Source organism: Alternaria ethzedia (genome assembly GCF_023757985.1).
Source record: "Alternaria ethzedia strain BMP 0044 chromosome Unknown scaffold_20, whole genome shotgun sequence".
Classification (NCBI taxonomy): Eukaryota; Fungi; Ascomycota; class Dothideomycetes; order Pleosporales; family Pleosporaceae; genus Alternaria; species Alternaria ethzedia.
This window is the reverse complement of record NW_026056213.1, coordinates 497,577-516,414: the sequence shown is the minus strand read 5'-3', so window position 1 is coordinate 516,414 and position 18,838 is coordinate 497,577. Positions and strand designations below refer to the sequence as shown.

Sequence of the window (18,838 nt, the reverse complement as noted above, 5' to 3'; positions counted from 1 at the left end):
TCTCCGTCATCACATTACTACACCTCATCTCTCCTCCCCAGCATCTTACATATACTTAGCGCCTCTCCTCCCCAGCCTCCGTCCCTGCAACGCCTTCGCCGCATTATCATTCGGCTGCGCGTCCCCAAACCCACATCCTCCATCTCTTTCCTGCGCCACGACTGGACCGGCACATGTCCCGCTCTTAAACCCACAGCAAGCTGACGCACAATCAGCGTCTGATGTACACGCTCCAGTGATGAATTGCGTGCCTGCTGCCGCCGGCGCCGCAGCTCCAGTGTTACTCTCCGCAGGAGCAGGAGCAGGAGCAGGAGCAGGAGCAGCAGCGTCTGGTTGCGCATCCGCACTGGCATTTCCACCTGCGCCGTTCAGAGCATTGTTGTTTGGCTGTGCGTCGCCGAAGCCGCAGCCTTCACCTCGTTCGTTGGCTACGAAGGGTGCGGCGCATTTCCCAGATGTGAAGCCGCAGCACGCGGAGGCGCACTCGGCGTCTGATGCACATACGCCCGTGATGAATTGGGTGCCTTGGGCTGCTGCGTATAGGGAGACTGTTGGTGAGGTTAGTATTGGAGAAGGTTGGCTTGGGGGGATGAACTCACGGTTTAGAAGAGCGAGGAGCTTGAAGATGGGCGCCATGTTCGGTTGATAGGTGTTGATGTTTCGATTGATGGGGTGTTTTATTAAATTGATGTATTGAATCTTCGCCGGGAAGTAAAATTATGTATTGTTTGTAGGATAGGGATGCCAATTGCCTCAGTATCGATGATGATAGTCAGTATCTGGGAGACGCTCCATATATATGTCCACCTCAGCACCGCAAAAGCTGACCCTACCCTTCACACAAGTAAATACGGGCGCCAACTCGAAACTCACAGATGTCACTGCCGCCTCACCAATGCCCCAACAGGCAATCACGTCCGTATGGCGACGAGGCAGCATAGCATTCCTTACGCCTCGCGTAAAAGCCATGTTACCAACACGCACGTTTCGCATCTACTTTTAGCCTACAAATGGCGCGGTGCAGACGATCACCACGCACGTAGTTTGGAAACGCAAAACACAGCGAACATTATGCGTTCTCCCGTTCCGTGATACATGTGGAGAAAAGGTGTAAGGAGAAGGAGGAAAGCGTCGTAAGCGAACCTATTAGCGCACTTCAGCCTCACCCCACCCCACTGCTCAGCCACTACGCAATGTTCTTGCCTCGAAATGCCTTAACACATCTCAGGTTTCCGGTCCGTTAGAAGATGGCGGTGTCGGCCAATGGGGTTTTTGGGGTATGCCAAGATGGGTAATGGTTGGCATGAATGCGGCGGAGGGGGATCAGACTGAGCATGTGTCGCATTGTGTGGCCTGGCGCTTGGAATGTCGGGGTTCCGTGGATATCCCTACGCTTAAGGCTGGGGGTATTGCTGAGCATAGTGTACTTGGCAATGAGATATCTGCCGCCTTTCTGACATCTTGACGGCAATTGGAGTCTTGAAGAGTTGTATAAGTCGCGGGATGTGCTGGCTGGACCATGTTGTATTCAAGCTGGTGTTGCGATATGCGAACGCTTAGCGATTATTCAAGAACGGCTTTCTGTCAGGTTCGCGCTTGTCTTATTTGTATTTCCTTTTGCTCTTTGGTGCTTATCGCATGCTTTTCGCTGCAGCGATAACTACGCAGCGTAGGAGATCCTTCACTATAGCCCTTCGTACTCTCGTACGTGTGAGCTGTATCCTCGCTGGGCTAATCTCAGACGAGGACTTTGAGATGCGTTAGTAAAGGTGGCGTATACATCATGACGCAGATCTCACCATCCTATGTACATCTAGTGATAAGACGACAAGGTACTTGACGAAGACATACGGTGATCTGATTAAGGATGAGGCATCAATAGTGTTGACTTACTGTGCAGTGGTTTCTCGAAAGCCAAGTCATAGCTTACACTCGGTATTGACCGACATCTATGTGGCTTTCCAATGAGGTTGACATATACTCGTATGGCGATGGCTAAAGCTCAAAAAGGCTATACTAGTTTGAGCATTTTCGATGGATGTGTAATTTCCAGGGGCTGGGGAGCTGTTAGAACTATTGGTGTGATACGTTTCGGTGCTCATCACATACGGCCTGCATCTTGTCTACTCCAAGTGTTCGAGCAATATTTAGCTTCTTCGAAGCTGGTGTCGTAGCACAGAGATTGCTCTGGTATACTGCCTAAGCGGAAGTTCCACAGTAGAAAACAAAGAGCATGACTCATGGCACTATCCGGTCTGTTTGAAGTACATACAAACTGTCTGTATCGCCTCCGAAGTAGGCAGTGAGGGTCCCAATGTGTATGCCTGAAGCTACTCGAGGCACATTCTCCAGTTAGCAACAAGCAGACACATGTGAGCACGTTTTGTGATTTAGTGTGGATTTATTGGAATACGGCTGCTGAATGATAGTGCGTAGTTACATCCGTTCCTAAAAGGGGGACAGGATGCTGTGAGACTGGCAGTTTGGCGGCGATGCTCAACAACCAGATAGCCCAAGCCCCGATTGATCGCTTACTAAAATGACAAAAAACCTCCAACGAAATAAGATACAGTATGAGACCGAACAAGGAACGGGGCGGTCAGGAACCATACCGTACACAGTGTGGTACAATAAAGTACACACCGCGTCGGGTTGGTGGTGCTGAAGAAGGGTAGAGACCTAGCGCAAAAGGGAAAAGGGTATAGAACCAGCTATCAGAAGAAGATAGGTCGCAGCAAAAGTCGGTCGAGAGACAAAATGTGTGGCAAGCACATAGTGACAGTGCGTCTGAGCAACAGAGCCTTCAGGGGGTGGCCTCCTGACGAGTGCGCAGTCCGGAGTGCCCTTTACCCCTGAGTCTTGTTGTTGTTTTATGCGGAAGCAACCGAAGAGTTATCGAGATGTCGTGTAGGCACGGGTGTATTGCGGCTGGACCACGGTGCTCGTAGGAGGAGGAGCGGAGTTGAGTGCTTTCCAAGCGACTTCGGCGGCTTCTTCTCGGGACTGTTCGAGGTAGCGGTAGTCTCGCCAGAGGTGGGCTCGGTATTCGCGACCGTGTACGAAGACACTGCTGGACCAGGCTGTCCGTATACCTGATAGGAGAGTCAGTCAGAGTCGGGAATGGTGGGGCAACATGTAGAGCGGATGGCTGCATACCTCGTGGGTCGCTGTAATCTTGGAACTGAGGTTGGGCGATCTGGTTCGTGGCGCAGTAGTCTGGGAAGTTTAGCTGGGCCCTCACAGGGACAGTGGTCTGCGCACGCTGAAGCTTCTGAACGTAACTCTCTGGTGCCGCCATTGTGCGAGATGGGTTTGGGGGAAAGGATGAAAATGCGATGCTGTCGAGGGATTTGGTGTGGGGTAGTGACTCGTGAGTGGGGATCTGGAGGATCAACTGCGTGTGCGAAGGCTGGAAAGAACACTCGCTCTAGCATATCTCCTCGTCTGTTTATAGTCCGGCATAAACATTAGAGCCTCACTTTCGGTATCCTGTAAGGGCCGGCCAGCGCTTTTGCCACAAGGCCATCTCAAAAAGATTCAGCCTGCAGCCGCCGTACCACATATGTGCTTGGGAACAAAGCATGAAGCTGATACTATGCTGCGTTGGCAGGCCTATTTCCGCCATAATTGGCCGGCAGAAACATCATTCAGCGAGCAACTGCGGGGGTAGCGAGAAGAGAACGCGGCAAGGCAGAAACTCCAACCGCCAGAACCCGGTACAGACACTACGACGGATTGCTGCGTGTTTTCGGCACCACAAGTTTGGGATGTAGAGACCAATGAGCTGGTACGGATAAATTTTGGTGGTGAGTATGTCTACCTTGTTAAGCTTGGTTCAAGCGATGTGCTGGCAGCTGGAGGACGACGAGAGATGCTGCCATGCTAGTTTCTCAAGGCCCCGATGCAATGCCAGATGTGTCTCGCAGATTGGCCCATAGTTCCATCGGCGTTCGGCCCGCTTACGGTTAGATGAATAAAGGGCCGTGCCGATTCCGTACCGTATCTGTAGATGCCATCTCAAAGCGCGTCATCTTAGACAGCATGCTCCGCGTGCTGAAGCTGCAAAGGTCGCATACGCAGCAATGCAACGTTAAGCGAAAGAACGTGGGATTAGGGTAGCTCATGGCTCCAACTGGACCCACATGAGTGAGGTGAGGTGGCATATGCGATTGCCTAGAACGGCGTGTCAATATCAATGAATGTGTTCCTGGCGTGAACCGCTCAGCCCTAGGATCACCAGGTTCGTGCATCGAATGCAGCCCATATCACATCACACTTCTGCAGGCTGTCCGGTTCCTGGATGTTCGTGCTATGGCCATGGGTTTGGTGTACTCGCAAACCCTCCGACACGCTGAACGCTAGCCAACTCTTCAACACGGCACTTGTTCGGTATTCGCTTCTGCGCGCTTGAAGCGGAAGGCGCAGCTGAGTCGATCTACAACACGAGGCTCAAGGCGGGGTTAGCACACCCTCAATCTTCATCTGCTCTGCGCTGGCAGTCGTTGTGTTGTTCATGGAACGCTTCCGAACTGCTGGAAGTGGTGGCTGTTGATGACTGTCAGAGTGACGTGTCGTACAGATTATATTGCGCTAGCCCAATCGACGCCACAATGCACGTGCATACAGCAATGCAAACCTTGGAGAATCCTCGGGAGGCCCACAATACGCGCCTTACAAGGATATGCAAGTCGGACATGTAACTGTCGACTTAGTTCCTCATGCGCGATTCCTGCAAGAGACGTGGGACCGCACGACTTCTCCCGGCTTCTGCGCCGCACCACACCACGTGTAATACCACAACCGACGTCATCGGCTGCGCATAGACGGACGCTAGACGTTTGGATTTTGAGCTTAATCGCGTCTTCTCCGTTCCTACTTGATCGGTGAAGGCATGTGTCACGTGCTGCAGCAGATAGGATGGATGAGGCGTCGACGCGGAAAATTTCTGCCAGCGAGACCCTGCCAGGGCGTCTCGACAAGCCAAGGCTGATGTGTTCATGCACCTGCCTGTCTCAGCGGGCAAGATCAAGTGTCGCATTGCCAGGCTCTCTTTGAGGTATATGCCGATACTTGTCATTACATAGCTCGGGGATTTGCTGTCATCTCGTTACAGTGGGCTGCATGCGCGATCGAACAAGCACAGGTCTTAAGAGTACATCCACCGAACCATACTCATTGCCCCTGGCATCTGACGTGGCTATACACCTTTGAGGTAGCATCCAGGTGACATCCAAAGATTTCGCATTCGCTTTGCCAGACAGGGACAGACAAGCCTTGCAAGCACATGCATTGATCATGTAAAGAGTTCACACGAGATCTTGAACCACTGAATTGCCAAATTTATGTAAACGAGTGACCGGCCTCTCGTAATCTGCAATGATCTTCATTCAATGTCATCAGGGGCAGGACTCGAGCAGTCATACCGCCTATGGACGAACGAAGCCTTAGTCCAACTTGGGTGCTCAATAATTGACAGAGTACTTACCCAGGCCATTAATCCATCGATGTCTAGCAGGTACACTCGCAGCAGATAGTCATGCCGCACCAGCTGCAAGGGCAACTAACGTCGCATCGAGCCTCCAGATGGGCGCGCTTGACCATATCGATGCTGTGGTCAGCGGGGTACTTGATGAGGTTCGAGACTGGAGCGGGACTGCGGTCGCGAAGCTCACTGGGAGCAGCGCTTCCAAAAGACAGGAGGGCGATGAGGGGGACAGCGAGAGTGGTGAACTGCATGGTGTTGATGTATGTGTTTTGAGGAAGACGATGGGAAGTTGGTAAGCTTATGAGTGAATCTGCGAGCTTGTTAACGAGCTAGATGCCATCACCTACTGCTTATATAGATGCTGAAGCTGATCGAAATCTACGTAGTCGTCGTACTGAGCGTGCAGCTCCTCCAAAACGGACCGCGCTGCCGACGAAGTGCTCATCTGCTGATGCTGCATACAGACTTGTGGTCTTTCTGCATACACACGAAGAGCTTTCGGGTCGTCGGTGAGTCGATCTCAGACTTGAGTAGAGTAGCATTTCCCGAATAGAGGTAGAGAAGCGCACACACTGCTGATAGAGTCCACTGCCTACTCACCATCTCCATGCAACGCGTCAACCCCATCTCTTTAGCTTGCTGTGGCTGCCTTTGCGAGAAGCTCATCGTAGTAAAGCTTGCAGAAAGAGCACTCGGCTTTTCGCTTGTCGACACGGATCGTCGAATGAAGTCGTAGTCTCGGCCGTAAGCCAACACCGGATTTGCGCAGCTAAGAGTATGCACATGCAAGTGAGCGTCAGACTTGAATCAACCAAGCTTTCCAAGCTTAGCTTATACGCGACTGCCTTCTCACAATGACTCCTTGGACGCGTTGGATCTTAGTAGCGAAATGTGATACTGACTAGTGCTAGATATTCTTCTCCGCAGAACCGCCATACTAAGGCCTATATCAGTGTCCAAATAGCAGTCATCTTATCGCCACTACTTTCCAGTCTTTCCTCTCTTCGTATCTCAGTAGGGAGATTATGTACCGAGAAATTCGCCCACGTATCCAGGTACAAGCCACGACCATACACAAAAAAAGCCTAGCAGATGTCTAGCATCTCCAAGAAAATACAATACTTGAAGCAAAAGACGTCAACAACTAAAAGCGGCGCCTGTACCCATCATTGACTATCACCACCTCGATTGAACCTAGCCAACGCCACGAGCAAAAGTTGATAACCGACACCTTCCCCCATCCTCTCAACTTTACTGTTTCAAGCAGTAGCACGACGTGTCACACCCGTAGTCAGCATCAATATAGCCTGAAGTCCCCGCAAAGCAGAAGGCACGGGCCGCTCCCAAGCTGGGGTTGGCGGGTACAACCGCTCGTGACCATTGCTGATGGCATTTTACTGCACGTCTACCGTATACCAGGAAGAAAGTTATGCTGATTAGGAAGGTTGCTGTACAGAGGTGCATTAGCTTACGGCGGGTTGCGGAGAAAGAAGCCGTCAGGTGTGTGTCAGCTTACACACGACCACCACTAACGTACGTGCGCAGTAAAAATGTTGACATGATCAGAGTTATGATGTATTGGTGAAGCGCGGGAGCCAAAAAGCTGAAGAGGGGTCTCGTTGCGAGATTGTGGTAGCGAAAAGGCGCACAGCGCATCAGAACAACTGGATTAACACTTTTGAACTTTGAGACTGGATAACGGAGATTGGAGTTGGGAAGTCAACGGAAAAGACAGTGATGGCTTACGCTCGTCTATCGGACGATGTCTCCGTTGAAAGTCCATACGAGGAAACAGAGTTGTCTCAGTTACCGCCGCACACTCTCGCTCAGTATTTCTCGTACAAGAACCTCTTCGGTGCTTCCCTCGTTCTCTGGATAGTGACTCTCGGTAGCCTGGCTTGGTTTATGGGGCAGAGGCACTCGATCTACGGTAACCATGTGGTGAACTTGTTGCCATTCCTGCCAGGTATGTGTCGCAGCAAACAAATGCTTGATGAGAAGCTATTCTGACAGAGGTATCCAGTGCCATCCCGCATTGTTACTTTTGATGTGGATCCAAAGTTCCACTATACGGCCAAAGATGCGGGAGAGCCCGCATGGGCGGCTCTCATGCCCAGTATTATTACCCCGGTGTGAGATCCGACAGCAAGGACTGACTGGTATCCCACAGTTGACGATGGCATCATCTCTGTAGCTGATCCGTCGAGGTACCAGCTACCGTCGAGCTACAAGAATCGAAACGTCTCTGGCTCGGAAGTCTATTCGATGTCGATGTTCCATCAGCTACATTGCCTGGTCAGTCTTGCGCAGCTACTGCCACGACTGTTAGCTGACGATCGTAGGACTCCGTTCGAGTGCGACTCGGCATACTGGAAGGTTTTATGAATGAGACTGCTACTGGAATACGTAAGAGGGCGACCTTCTCGCCAGAGTCGCATGTGAACCATTGCTTCGACTATCTTCGCCAGGTGAGACTATCCGCATCGTCATGTTCCAGGGAGGAATGCGATTGCTAACACTGCTCCCCAAGGCTATCATGTGCGCAGGAGATTTGTCTTTGGAGCATTCCGTTGTTCCTGACGAATTTGGATTCAACGGCTGGGGTACGTCTCATCAGTGTGCCGATTGGGATACTATATGGGATATTGCGGTGCAACACCGGTACGATCAGAGCATCGAAGAGCTGTCCGACTTGAGGTAAACGAACCGGATGCATGCTTCACTGTAGATTTAGAGCAGTAAACAAGACATCGCCTGTCTGCGTCATTTCCGGTAGATTGGGGCGGAAAGAGTGGTTTGAAATTGCCTCAATCTGCACCTTCTCCTTTCCATGTGGGGCCCAATCTACCTTTGCGTACGCAATGTAAACCAGCGCGAGGCTCATATTTGCCAATGATATAGCTCTTCGGGAGTATTTCGAACATTCAAGGATTCTCGACCGTTAGGTCCAGCCAGCCGGCTTTGCAGGGAGCGGACATGAGCAGTGGACGCGGCCCAGGTGGTGCACGTAGGTAATCCAATGAAGTAGAACCATCAGTTTGCGCAATCGTGCTTAGCAAACTCTCTTGCGAAACGCACCGGCGTTGGCACCTCGATGGAGATCTTGGTGAAGTGGTCCCAGAGTTACCGTTGCGTTCGGCACGGGGCGGCTACCTGGATGCTACGCAACGGCGGCGCCGCAACCTCGCAACTCGACGTACTGTCAATTCCTGCCCAGTAATGACGCCAACAGACTTCGCCCACGAAGGAGAGAATTCTTATCGACACATTGTCGGCCAGTGTCAAACGGCGACGAATGAGAAGAGTGAGAAGTGATGAGGCGAAACCCGCAGAGCCGCGATCTGAGATGGGTGTGGCTGGGGCGCAGCCAAAAATAGCGCTCCAGCCTGCTTTCATGCCACGCGGACCCGCCGAATTGCGCAACACCCAGCCTTTTGACAGCTAACGCCCTCTCCGTCGGCTGGGTGACCCTGCGTCCAGGCTCGTGCTACTGGCTCATCGCCCGTTACGATGGATCCAAGGGGCTTTGTAAGGCTGGGTGACGGAGGGCTGGGATGTGGATTTGTTTGCGGCCGGTGTACGTAGGCTTGTGGAGATGGCTAGAAGGCGCTGGCAGCTGGTGTAATTGTGGACAGAGGCGTGGATGATATAAACACGGCTGTGGTACGCTCTACCAAACTGTCATCCAACAGCTATCTCATCCAGTCTACTATCGAAGTCTGTCGTCGCTATCCAAACCTTCAATCCATACCCATTTCAACAGCAACCCTTTACACAATCACAATCAAGATGCAGTTCTCCATCATCTCCATCGTCGCTGCGCTCGCCGCCACCACAACTGCCACATACGTTCCCATGAACGGAACTGCCACAGCTTCCGCTTACTACCCTACCGGCACCGGCGCTGCTCAACCTACTGGAGCCAGCCCAACCTCAACTCTCCCCTTCACTGGTGGAGCCTCAAACCTCGGCGGCTCAGCCCTTGGACTCATCGTTGCTGGCGGTGTTGCTCTCGTAAGTCTCACACACCTTTCAATGTATGCTAGAACCACATCCTGACGAGATACCAGATGCTCTAGATGTTTGCAGCGCGCTTGCTCGACTTTACACCTTCTTTCAACCACCCTTAATTGATTTGGTTTCAACATCGGCGCATATGGTTACGGCGTTACTACGGCACCAAGGGTCTCGGGACGAGATCATTAGCATTTTCGGCGCAACATATAATCGGTATAGACGGATGCGGTCAGATGTATAGACTAGACTCGTGTATAGCAATGGTCGAGGCCTGGAAATGGTCGACGGCTAACAGTCTACGAAGAGACGAGGCAGATACACTGATAGGATAGCCATCTGCACTATCTACAGATGATAACACAAACAAATAATGAAAAAGTATACATTACCTTCAGATCCTGTGGAGAACAGTATTTTTCTATTCTTCCTTATGCGAGGCGTCAAAGACTTCCACAAAATGTAGTGTTGCGCGGTGGAAGGTGTAAGTAGAGTGGGGCTCTTAAACTTCCCCTTCGGGATGGCGTGAATGACGCGCGACGCGACTTCCGCGATCTGCAACTTTGGAACTTTACAAGCGCGCCCACGTCTCCAACACAGTTACTTCACCACTGCAATGACCGGATCAAATGATGTGCTGCTCAAGGGCGAGCCTTTGTACGTTGCCTGTATTCACCTGGAAGCCCAATACTGACTGCAACAGTGAGGATGCGCCGCCCGCACCGTCTCGAAACCATTCGGCGTACAACCCACTACACGACTTCGTACTACCACCGGGCACCGAGCGCCACTATTCGCAACAATTCGCCGATATGTACTTTTTGCGGTTAATGCAATTGAAGAAGACGGTGAAGCAGAGAGCTGAAGATGCGTGGAACGACTTCGAGGTATGCAATAACAAGCTGTGGGAGTGGGGATGCATACTTCACGGTATAAAGGAATGCTAACATCACAAAAGCTAGGCGGGCAAAAAGCAACCTTCGTCGAACGAGTGCTGGATGTGAGGCAAGGCGAGCTTTGTTGGGTGGTAGGGACAGTATACATGGAGATGGCCGAGAAGCCCAACGTGTTGAACGACATTGAGAAAGATGTACAGTCCCCTTCGCGAACACACAAAGCATCATCCCTGACACTCGACAGCACTGGATAGCGGACCCCCCTCATCGCGAAACCTACGTATCCTCCTCCGGCGCCGACGAGATGATGCTGGAAGACGAGTCCGGTCGTCTCAGAGTTACAGGCGAGCCTCTTCACCAACATTTTGTAACGGGATGCATATTAGCAGCACTGGGCACGGAGGAAGCAGACGGCACATTCATGGTCATTGCAACCCAATGCGCAGATCTACCGAGACAACCACCGCGGTGGGAGCGGGACGATGTTGCGCTGTCAAAGCAGAAGCAGAAGGCGCCAAAACGGGAAAGGGCTGGAAAGATAGCCCTGGTCTCAGGTCTGGAATTGACTGGCGCAGACGACGATGAGGTCTCGCTGGATCTACTGGTCGAATACCTGACTGGTGAAGCTGCAGATCCAGCTACGCAGGCCGAGGCCGCAAAGATAACACGACTCGTCATAGCAGGTGGTTCACTCGCAAAAGGTTCCCCAATCCTCTCACGAGAAGACTTTGCCGCGAAGAAGAGCGCAGCAAGACACTACGGATACGATGCCTCATCCTACAACGCAGCACCTACCACGCGCCTCGATGAATTCCTCTGCGAAATCCTTCCCTCGCTCCCAATCACCATGCTCCCAGGAGCCTCAGATCCTTCCAACGTCGCCCTACCGCAACAACCTCTGCACCCCGCACTCTTTCCCAAGACACGCCTCTACGCCGAACCCCCAATAGAGACGAACACAACCCTCAACGGCTTCGACGCAGTCACAAACCCTTGGTTAGGCGACATCGACGGGTACCGCATATTAGGTACAGGAGGCCAAACAGTCCAAGACCTGCTCAAATACGTTAAGCGCGTAAAATCGACAGAGGCTATGGAGATGATGCTGCGCTGGCGCTGTGTAGCCCCTACCGCCCCGGATACACTATGGTGCTACCCGTTCCAAGACGAGGATCCTTTGATGCTGAAGGAGTGCCCGCACGTGTACTTTGCCGGCTGCCAGAAGAAGTTTGAGAAGAGAGTCATTGAAGGTCCTGCTGGAGAAAAGGTATTGCTCGTCAGCGTACCCAAGTTCAGAACATCGGGCAAGATCGTACTGGTAGATATGGAGAGCTGGGATGTGGAAGTTGTTAGATTGGGTGTCAAGGGGGATAAAAGTATGAAGCAGCAGATCAAGATGAACGGAGAAGATGCGATGGAAGAGTAGGGTGGACGGCCGTACAATTGATACCCGATTTGCTAGAGACCATTGTTGAAGATAGTGACGCGACGCGACGTTGCGCATACAACAACGATTAACCATCGCGACGACAGGTATCTACACAACATCGTGCACCCGACGTAAACCTAAGAAACCCATCATGTCCAATATCATGTCCGTCACATGCCGGAAATAACTCCCACGTCAACTACCAAGCTCCCTAATCCGCATCAAGAAAGACGCGGGAAGTGGATCCATGCATCATAAAACCTTGGACGATGTCATCGGGTAAAAGCTTAGCTCATGTTATCAGCCGGATTGTACGAGTTATCTCACCCAAAACGCACTACTCGTACGATTGATCAACCACATTCGAAACAGGGGGTGATTCCATTGATCGAATGTCGTGATGTCAACGGTTTGCATAGGCTTTGTTGATGTGACGTGTACGTACGCTGCGGCTGAGGGTTGGATTGTTGGAAGTGTGTGGGTGGAGTAGAGTGGGTAAGTGGATGCGATGAGGTAGGTTGTACATACCGCGTACGCGAAGATACACGAGATGAATGAAAATTACGACGTGGAAAATGCGATACTGGTGTTTTGCGCGAAAAAAGTGGTATCTAATGTATCAACACGGCCCAAATCCAATGTGAACCCGCGAACGCCATCGCCAATGTAGCAGAACTCCTGTGTCGGTTTGCATCCTAGTGATATATGTGTATTGTACATGATAAGAAAAAGGGAATCTAAGCCGTTTAGGCCTTGAAGTTGGCCGTGGTCCATTCTTCGTACTCTTTCTTGAGTTCACGTTGGACCCAGGGAATGGTGATGGCGGTCCAGATACCGGCCCAGAGGAAAGGGAGAACCCAGCCGACCTGAACAGTGTTAGTTTTGAAGAGGCCATGCAGAGAAGGGAATTACGTACAACGTAGGCAGCGTCTCGCTGGATGGTGAAGATGATAGCTGTGCAAACCACGGCTGTGACGATGGCGCCAATGGCCCAGAAGAGTGTCAAGCGGTGAAGCATCGTGCGGAAGCCCTTGCTAGCCTGGTAACGGAGGTTCAATCGCTGGCGGAACTCGGTACCACCGGATCCGTCGACAGCGCAAATGTCTTCAATGTACGCGTAGATACCCGGACGGAGAGGCGCGCCCTGGGGTAGCGAGGAGATGCGGCACGGTGCGGGTACTTTCATGATGCGCAGAATGTCCACGAGGAGGAGTTCGCAACCGATGGCAAACATCATGGTCGGGGCTGGCATGGCGAGGACACGGATGGGCGGGTCATGAGGACATGTGCCACTGCGAGCTGTTAGCTGGGCACACTCGAGATGGAAAGAGGACCTACGCAATGAGTTCAATCATAACAAAGAACCAACCAACCGACAAGTTCCAGTGGAACCAGTCGAGGTACCATCTCTGCGCACCAATGACCCTACAACTGGAGCCCTTCTTCCACAGCCTGTGGAAGCGGATGAAGTACTCGACAATCGACACGGTTCCGAGCAAGGCGGTGCTGATACTGAAGACGGCATTGGCGGACAATTGGTCGCGCGTCAGGCCATACCACATGCCAAAGTAGAGGCCGATGGGCATGAAGACGCAGTCGAGGATGATGAGGGTCCAGAACCAGAAGATGGACTTCTTGCGCGTGCGCAGCGTGTAGTTGAGCGGCGGCGGGCGGGTGAAGTCCGGGTCTTCGTACGTGACCTGCGTGTGGGGAAACTGGGCGTGGGGATTGGGCGACGGGGCGCGGCTCGGTTGTGCGCTTGGGGTGAGGTTGGCGTCGTTGCTGGCGGCCGTCGTGCTGCGCGGCTCTCGTTCATCGTCGCTCACGCCGTCGACCTGTACGCCGGGGACGGGCAGCGTGTCGGCCTGGCCGGCCGTCGTCGGTCGTGATGCATCGGCGGCAGGCGTCACGGGCCTCAAGGGCTCTGTTGATGATTGCTCGGTGGCCATTGTGTGGCAGCGGTGGCACGATGGAGTGCCCAGGAGAAAAGTGCGGATGCGGCGGAGACAAGAGAAGTCGGTCGCGTCTTGTCCGGATGCCAACGGGTGAGCGTGTGTCTTGTACGCGTCGGCGTATCTTGGGGGGAGGGAAAGGGTGGTATCGTGTCAGCAGCGTGCAGCCCGTAGCCTGCAAATATGAACCACCCATTTGTTGCTTTCGTTTCACCCTATGATGTCACTAGCTTCCAAGGTTCGGGAAAGCGCGAACAGAGTGCCTTCCGTTCTTGGCGCTGGCTTGGGACCCTCGGCGCTGACGCCACTGGGCATACCGGAATTCGTGTTCACCCGACGGCTGCACTGCATTGTGCTTTAACAATTCGATAGCAAGCAACATCGGATAGTTATCTACGTCGAGTGTTATTCATAGCATCACAGCTTGTGTGCAGGCGGCATACGGGACAAACCTTGTTATCCCCTGGTGACCTCGGGACGCTTCACACGCAGCCGATTCACGCGACTAGTTCACATCCGTCCCTCTGACCTCACCACCAAGCCCATCCTCCAATACCGCCCAGCCTGTGGATATGTGAACCGACATTACTGATGGGCATCTTACGCGGCCTGTTCCTGTCTTCTTTTGTGCTCTGCGCATCCTTCGTCGCCCGCGGTAGAGGCGATGCGACGCAGCAGCCCCTACTCCGCAGCAATGACACCACGCTGATCTCGCAGGCCCTCTTCTGGGAACTCGAAGAACTCGCGCGCATTGTCGACATATCCTACTGTGTAGGCACAGCGGGCTTGGGCATCCAGAAGCCGTTCAAATGCGCCAGCCGCTGTGGAGACCGCGACTTTGAGACGTTCGAGTTGGTCACGGTACGTCGCTGCATCCAGCAATGTGTCGCATGGGGTGCTGATATACACAGGCATGGAATACTGGTCCTTTCCTGTCTGACTCCTGCGGTTATATCGCGCTCTCGCATTCTCGTACCAATCCACGCTTGATCCTCGCCTTCCGAGGCACCTACTCTGTCGCCAACACCATCGCGGACCTCTCTACCATCCCACAAGAATACGTGCCATACCCTGGCGACGATGACGACGATACTTCAGACTTCATTGCGCCTGTGCTAGACGTAGATGACGATGCGCCACCTGCAGAGCCGCCAAAGTGCGAGAACTGTACTGTGCACACGGGCTTCTATTCCTCCTGGCTCAACACACGCAAGGTGGTTCTGCCACATGTATCCAAGGCTATGGAGAAGTATCCCGACTACAAGCTGGTCTTGGTGGGACACTCTTTGGGCGGTGCTATAGCAACTCTCGCCGGGCTAGACTTCAAGGCTCGTGGATGGGAACCCCATGTGACCACCTTCGGCGAACCACGACTAGGCAACAAGCACTTCAACAAGTACGTAGATGAGCGCTTTGGCATCACCACGGACCACGACCATAACAAACTCCACCGTGTCACTCATATTGGCGACCCGGTACCTTTGCTGCCGCTATCGGAATGGGGCTTCAGCATGCACAGCGAAGAGATATTCATATCCGAGTCAAGCCTACCCTTCTCGGTAGCCGACATCCACTATTGCGAGGGCGACGAGGATACGCACTGCATTGCCGGGAGCGATGAGGATAAGCCTGCCTGGGGCGTGCCCACCCGCTTCAAGTTCTGGCAGCTGTTCTTTGCCCATCGCGATTACTTCTGGCGACTGGGACTGTGTCTGCCAGGCGGTAATCCGCGAGACTGGTACGACAAGTACCCCAGACACAGCACAGACGACGATGACGACGATACACCAGAGATCATGGAGTTGTAGTGAATAGTATAGCGTTTGCCTGTAATGTTTTGAATCGTAATCCGTACCCAAGACCCATGTACATGCTTTTGAGTATATGACGTTTGACAACGCCGACCCCATCCTTACGCCGTGCCTGCAGACCATAGTACGTGAAGAGAGAAAGACCTTTTAGTGGGTGCCGTTCTGGCCGAGCAGAGTCCTCCTCTTCGCAACCGATTCAGCAAGCTCGGCGAGCACCGTCTCGGTGGTTTCCCAGTCGATACACGCGTCGGTGATGGACATGCCGTACTCGAGGCCAGCCTTGCCTTCTTTGGGTACCTTCTGAGTACCAGCCTTGATGTTGCTCTCAATCATGACACCCATAATCGCGGTCTCACCCGCCTCGATCTGCTCAGCAATCGCATGCGCAACCTTGGGCTGGTTCATGTGGTTCTTCTCCGAGTTGCCGTGGCTGCAGTCGATCATCAGGCGCGAGTTCATGCCCTTGGACTCTAGCTTCTCGCGCGCCTCCTTAACGCTCTTCGCATCGTAGTTTGTGCCCTTCTTTCCGCCGCGCATGATGATGAAGCAGTCGTCATTGCCAATGGTGCCGACAATGGCGACCACACCGGGCTTGGTGACAGAGAGGAAGTGGTGGGGGTGCTTCGCGGAGCCGATAGCGTCAATAGCGACATCGAGCGTACCGTCTGTGCCGTTCTTGAAACCCACTGGGAAGGACAAGCCCGACGCAAGCTCACGGTGAAGTTGCGATTCCGTGGTCCTGGCGCCAATTGCGCCTACGCTGAACATATCGGCCAGGAACTGGGGAGAGATGGTATCCAGCATCTCGCTGGCCAGAGGCATACCCTTCTCTGTCAGATCAACGAAGAGCTGTCTTGAGATGCGCAGGCCCTTGTTGATCTTGAAGCTGTTGTCGATATCCGGGTCGTTGATGAGACCTTTCCAGCCTACAGTCGTACGCGGCTTCTCCAAGTAGGAGCGCATGACGATGAGGAGATCATCCTGGTACTTCTCCTTGAGCTTCATCAACCGGTCGCAGTATTCGAGGGCGGCGGGGGGATCGTGGATGGAGCACGGGCCGATGACGACGAGTAACCGCTTCTGTGCATCTTTGCCCTGGACAATCTCGACGGCTTCGTCGCGCGCCTTGAGAACCGTGTCTCTTGACTTGGCTGTCTGGGGGATTTCGCTCTGGAGGAGGTCGGGCGGCGTGAGGGGGTTGTAGCCCTTGATGCGCCAGTCTTCCGAGTTGTGTGGGTCGCCCACGGCTGGGTTCTGGATGTGGAACTGCGACGACGTGTTAGAGCGACTGGGGGCGATGGTGATGGTGGTGTACGTACAGACATGTCTCTGGAGATGACGTAGGATCTACTGGACAATTGTCGGGTATACGGAAGAGGGAAGAGTGGGAGCGCTGAACAGGACGGCGAGAGTGGTTTTATCTGCTCTTCTTCTCCTTGCAGACGATACCGGACCTTATGAGTCGAATGTTTTCTGGTATGACGGCAGTCGGCGGGATCCTCATTGGTGCATTCGCGCCGATTTTCAGGTGGCGCGGGGTCGAGCCTCAATCATCATCGCCGGTCCAGGCACGCCCGCACACCGAGCATGTAAAAAGGGCCGTTCGGGCCTTACCTTGATATATTTACGGCTACGTGCAGTGAAATACAAAGCACTGGACTGGTTCCCACTATCAAATCTCCCCACATGTTCAATAGCAAAGGTAGATGCCTCTTCCGCGAATGTGATGACCGCGGGGCTCGTTGAAGCTTCCGTTAAGACGGACATTACTTTTACTTTCTCACGAGATATAGCGATAGATCCATGGATACTAGCAGACATCTGGCTATCTCCAAGCCTCTCTAGATTTGCTTCGACAGCCAAACAGAGCTTGTACGAGCTGCCGACTAGACTTTGACAAGTGTGCCGTCATCGCTACCCACCACATCTACGTCACAGCCATGCCATACCGAAAGAGCCGTTGCGCGCCAGCATACAGCTATTTCACCCATACACAACTTCAACTTCCGCCCTGTACTGTAACGACATAATACTACCAACACATCTAATTTGTTCTAACTATTATCCACCATGGGCGCGCTCGACTACACCACCCTTCAATCCATCCCCATCAGCTACGCGACATGCTCGCTCGGATCGCCGTCGAACCCTCCGCCACTCCTCGAGCGCCTACACGCCATGTCCGCCGCAGGTTTCAGTGCAGTCGAGCTTTCCTTCCCAGACATTCTGTCCTACGGCCAAACTCTCCTCGGTCATGAAGTCGAACCATCCAACTACGACGAACTATGCAAAGTAGCCGCCGAGATCAAGAAAGAATGCGACAAGCGAAACCTCGGGATCATGATGTTGCAGCCCTTTGCCAACTACGAAGGCTGGCCCGAAGGTTCCGACGGCCGCAAAGACGCCATGGAGCGCGCTCGCGGCTGGATCCGCATCATGCAGGCATGTGGGACGGATATGCTGCAAGTTGGATCGACAGACTCACCGCTCGAGAAACTGGATAGGAGCAAGATGGTCTCTGATCTCCAGGTGCTCTGCGATATGCTCAAGGAACACAACTTCCGACTGGCTTATGAAAACTGGTGTTGGTCGACGCATGCTCCTGATTGGAAAGACGTCTGGAACATTGTGCAGCAGGTAGACCGTCCTAATATCGGTCTTTGTCTTGATACTTTCCAGACTGCAGGTGGAGAGTGGGGCGATCCTAGAACGGCATCTGGCCTGCGGGAAGATGTGTCGAAGGAGGAATTGGAGAAGCGATTTCAGAAGAGCTTGGAGGAGCTGAGTGCTACTATTCCCAAGGATAAGATCTACCTGTTGCAGATCAGCGATGCGTACAAAGCCCCTCAGCCGTTCAATGCTGAGCGTGACGATGCCGGCTTGTTACCTCGTGGACGGTGGAGTCACGATTTTAGACCTCTTCCTTACAATGGAGGATATCTACCGGTTGTTGATGTTGCGAAGGCAGTGCTCAAGACAGGCTTCAGGGGCTGGTTCAGTTACGAGGTCTTTGACGGAGGCGCAGATGGCAAGGCCACAGATGTAGACATCGTAGCTTATGCGCACGCTGCGAAGAATGTGCAAGACAGGATGATGCAGGAGTGCGCTGGACGCGAAGTCTCGGAAGAAATGGCGACAAGATAGGTAGTTGCTGAAGCGGTCACTGCGACGATGCCACATTAATTGTCTGCTACGCAGTGACTAGTATGGAGTATAATCTCCTGTTGTAACAGTAAAGTAAAACAGGGAAA

General features: G+C 53.0%; 8 protein-coding genes across 8 annotated transcripts; 4 read left to right on the top strand and 4 right to left on the bottom strand.

Annotated features, from left to right (window-relative positions):
- Window positions 1-55: 55 nt before the first annotated feature.
- J4E87_007481 (uncharacterized protein) lies at window positions 56-636 on the bottom strand (the record flags this gene model as incomplete). Its single annotated transcript, XM_049379076.1, has 3 exons — window positions 56-84; window positions 135-548; window positions 600-636. 3 exons carry the CDS (start codon window positions 634-636, stop codon window positions 56-58), a joined length of 480 nt encoding a protein of 159 aa, XP_049231346.1.
- Window positions 637-2,892: 2,256 nt separating this feature from the next.
- On the bottom strand, window positions 2,893-3,298 carry J4E87_007480 (uncharacterized protein; the record flags this gene model as incomplete). The annotated part of the gene is made up of 3 exons (XM_049379075.1): window positions 2,893-3,092; window positions 3,157-3,216; window positions 3,262-3,298. 3 exons carry the CDS (start codon window positions 3,296-3,298, stop codon window positions 2,893-2,895), a joined length of 297 nt encoding a protein of 98 aa, XP_049231345.1.
- Window positions 3,299-9,274: 5,976 nt separating this feature from the next.
- On the top strand, window positions 9,275-9,564 carry J4E87_007479 (uncharacterized protein; the record flags this gene model as incomplete). The annotated part of the gene is made up of 2 exons (XM_049379074.1): window positions 9,275-9,499; window positions 9,532-9,564. 2 exons carry the CDS (start codon window positions 9,275-9,277, stop codon window positions 9,562-9,564), a joined length of 258 nt encoding a protein of 85 aa, XP_049231344.1.
- Window positions 9,565-10,115: 551 nt separating this feature from the next.
- On the top strand, window positions 10,116-11,821 carry J4E87_007478 (uncharacterized protein; the record flags this gene model as incomplete). The annotated part of the gene is made up of 4 exons (XM_049379073.1): window positions 10,116-10,156; window positions 10,203-10,386; window positions 10,458-10,589; window positions 10,640-11,821. The coding sequence occupies 4 exons, from the start codon at window positions 10,116-10,118 to the stop codon at window positions 11,819-11,821; spliced, it is 1,539 nt and encodes a 512-aa protein (XP_049231343.1).
- Window positions 11,822-12,570: 749 nt separating this feature from the next.
- On the bottom strand, window positions 12,571-13,773 carry J4E87_007477 (uncharacterized protein; the record flags this gene model as incomplete). The annotated part of the gene is made up of 3 exons (XM_049379072.1): window positions 12,571-12,690; window positions 12,741-13,116; window positions 13,163-13,773. 3 exons carry the CDS (start codon window positions 13,771-13,773, stop codon window positions 12,571-12,573), a joined length of 1,107 nt encoding a protein of 368 aa, XP_049231342.1.
- Window positions 13,774-14,367: 594 nt separating this feature from the next.
- Window positions 14,368-15,584, top strand: J4E87_007476 (uncharacterized protein; the record flags this gene model as incomplete). Its single annotated transcript, XM_049379071.1, has 2 exons — window positions 14,368-14,637; window positions 14,688-15,584. The coding sequence occupies 2 exons, from the start codon at window positions 14,368-14,370 to the stop codon at window positions 15,582-15,584; spliced, it is 1,167 nt and encodes a 388-aa protein (XP_049231341.1).
- Window positions 15,585-15,734: 150 nt separating this feature from the next.
- On the bottom strand, window positions 15,735-16,912 carry AMT16_2 (Phospho-2-dehydro-3-deoxyheptonate aldolase amt16; the record flags this gene model as incomplete). Its single annotated transcript, XM_049379070.1, has 2 exons — window positions 15,735-16,853; window positions 16,907-16,912. The coding sequence occupies 2 exons, from the start codon at window positions 16,910-16,912 to the stop codon at window positions 15,735-15,737; spliced, it is 1,125 nt and encodes a 374-aa protein (XP_049231340.1).
- A 745-nt stretch (window positions 16,913-17,657) lies between these two features.
- J4E87_007474 (uncharacterized protein) lies at window positions 17,658-18,731 on the top strand (the record flags this gene model as incomplete). The annotated part of the gene is made up of 1 exon (XM_049379069.1): window positions 17,658-18,731. One exon carries the CDS (start codon window positions 17,658-17,660, stop codon window positions 18,729-18,731), a length of 1,074 nt encoding a protein of 357 aa, XP_049231339.1.
- Between the last annotated feature and the right edge of the window lie 107 nt (window positions 18,732-18,838).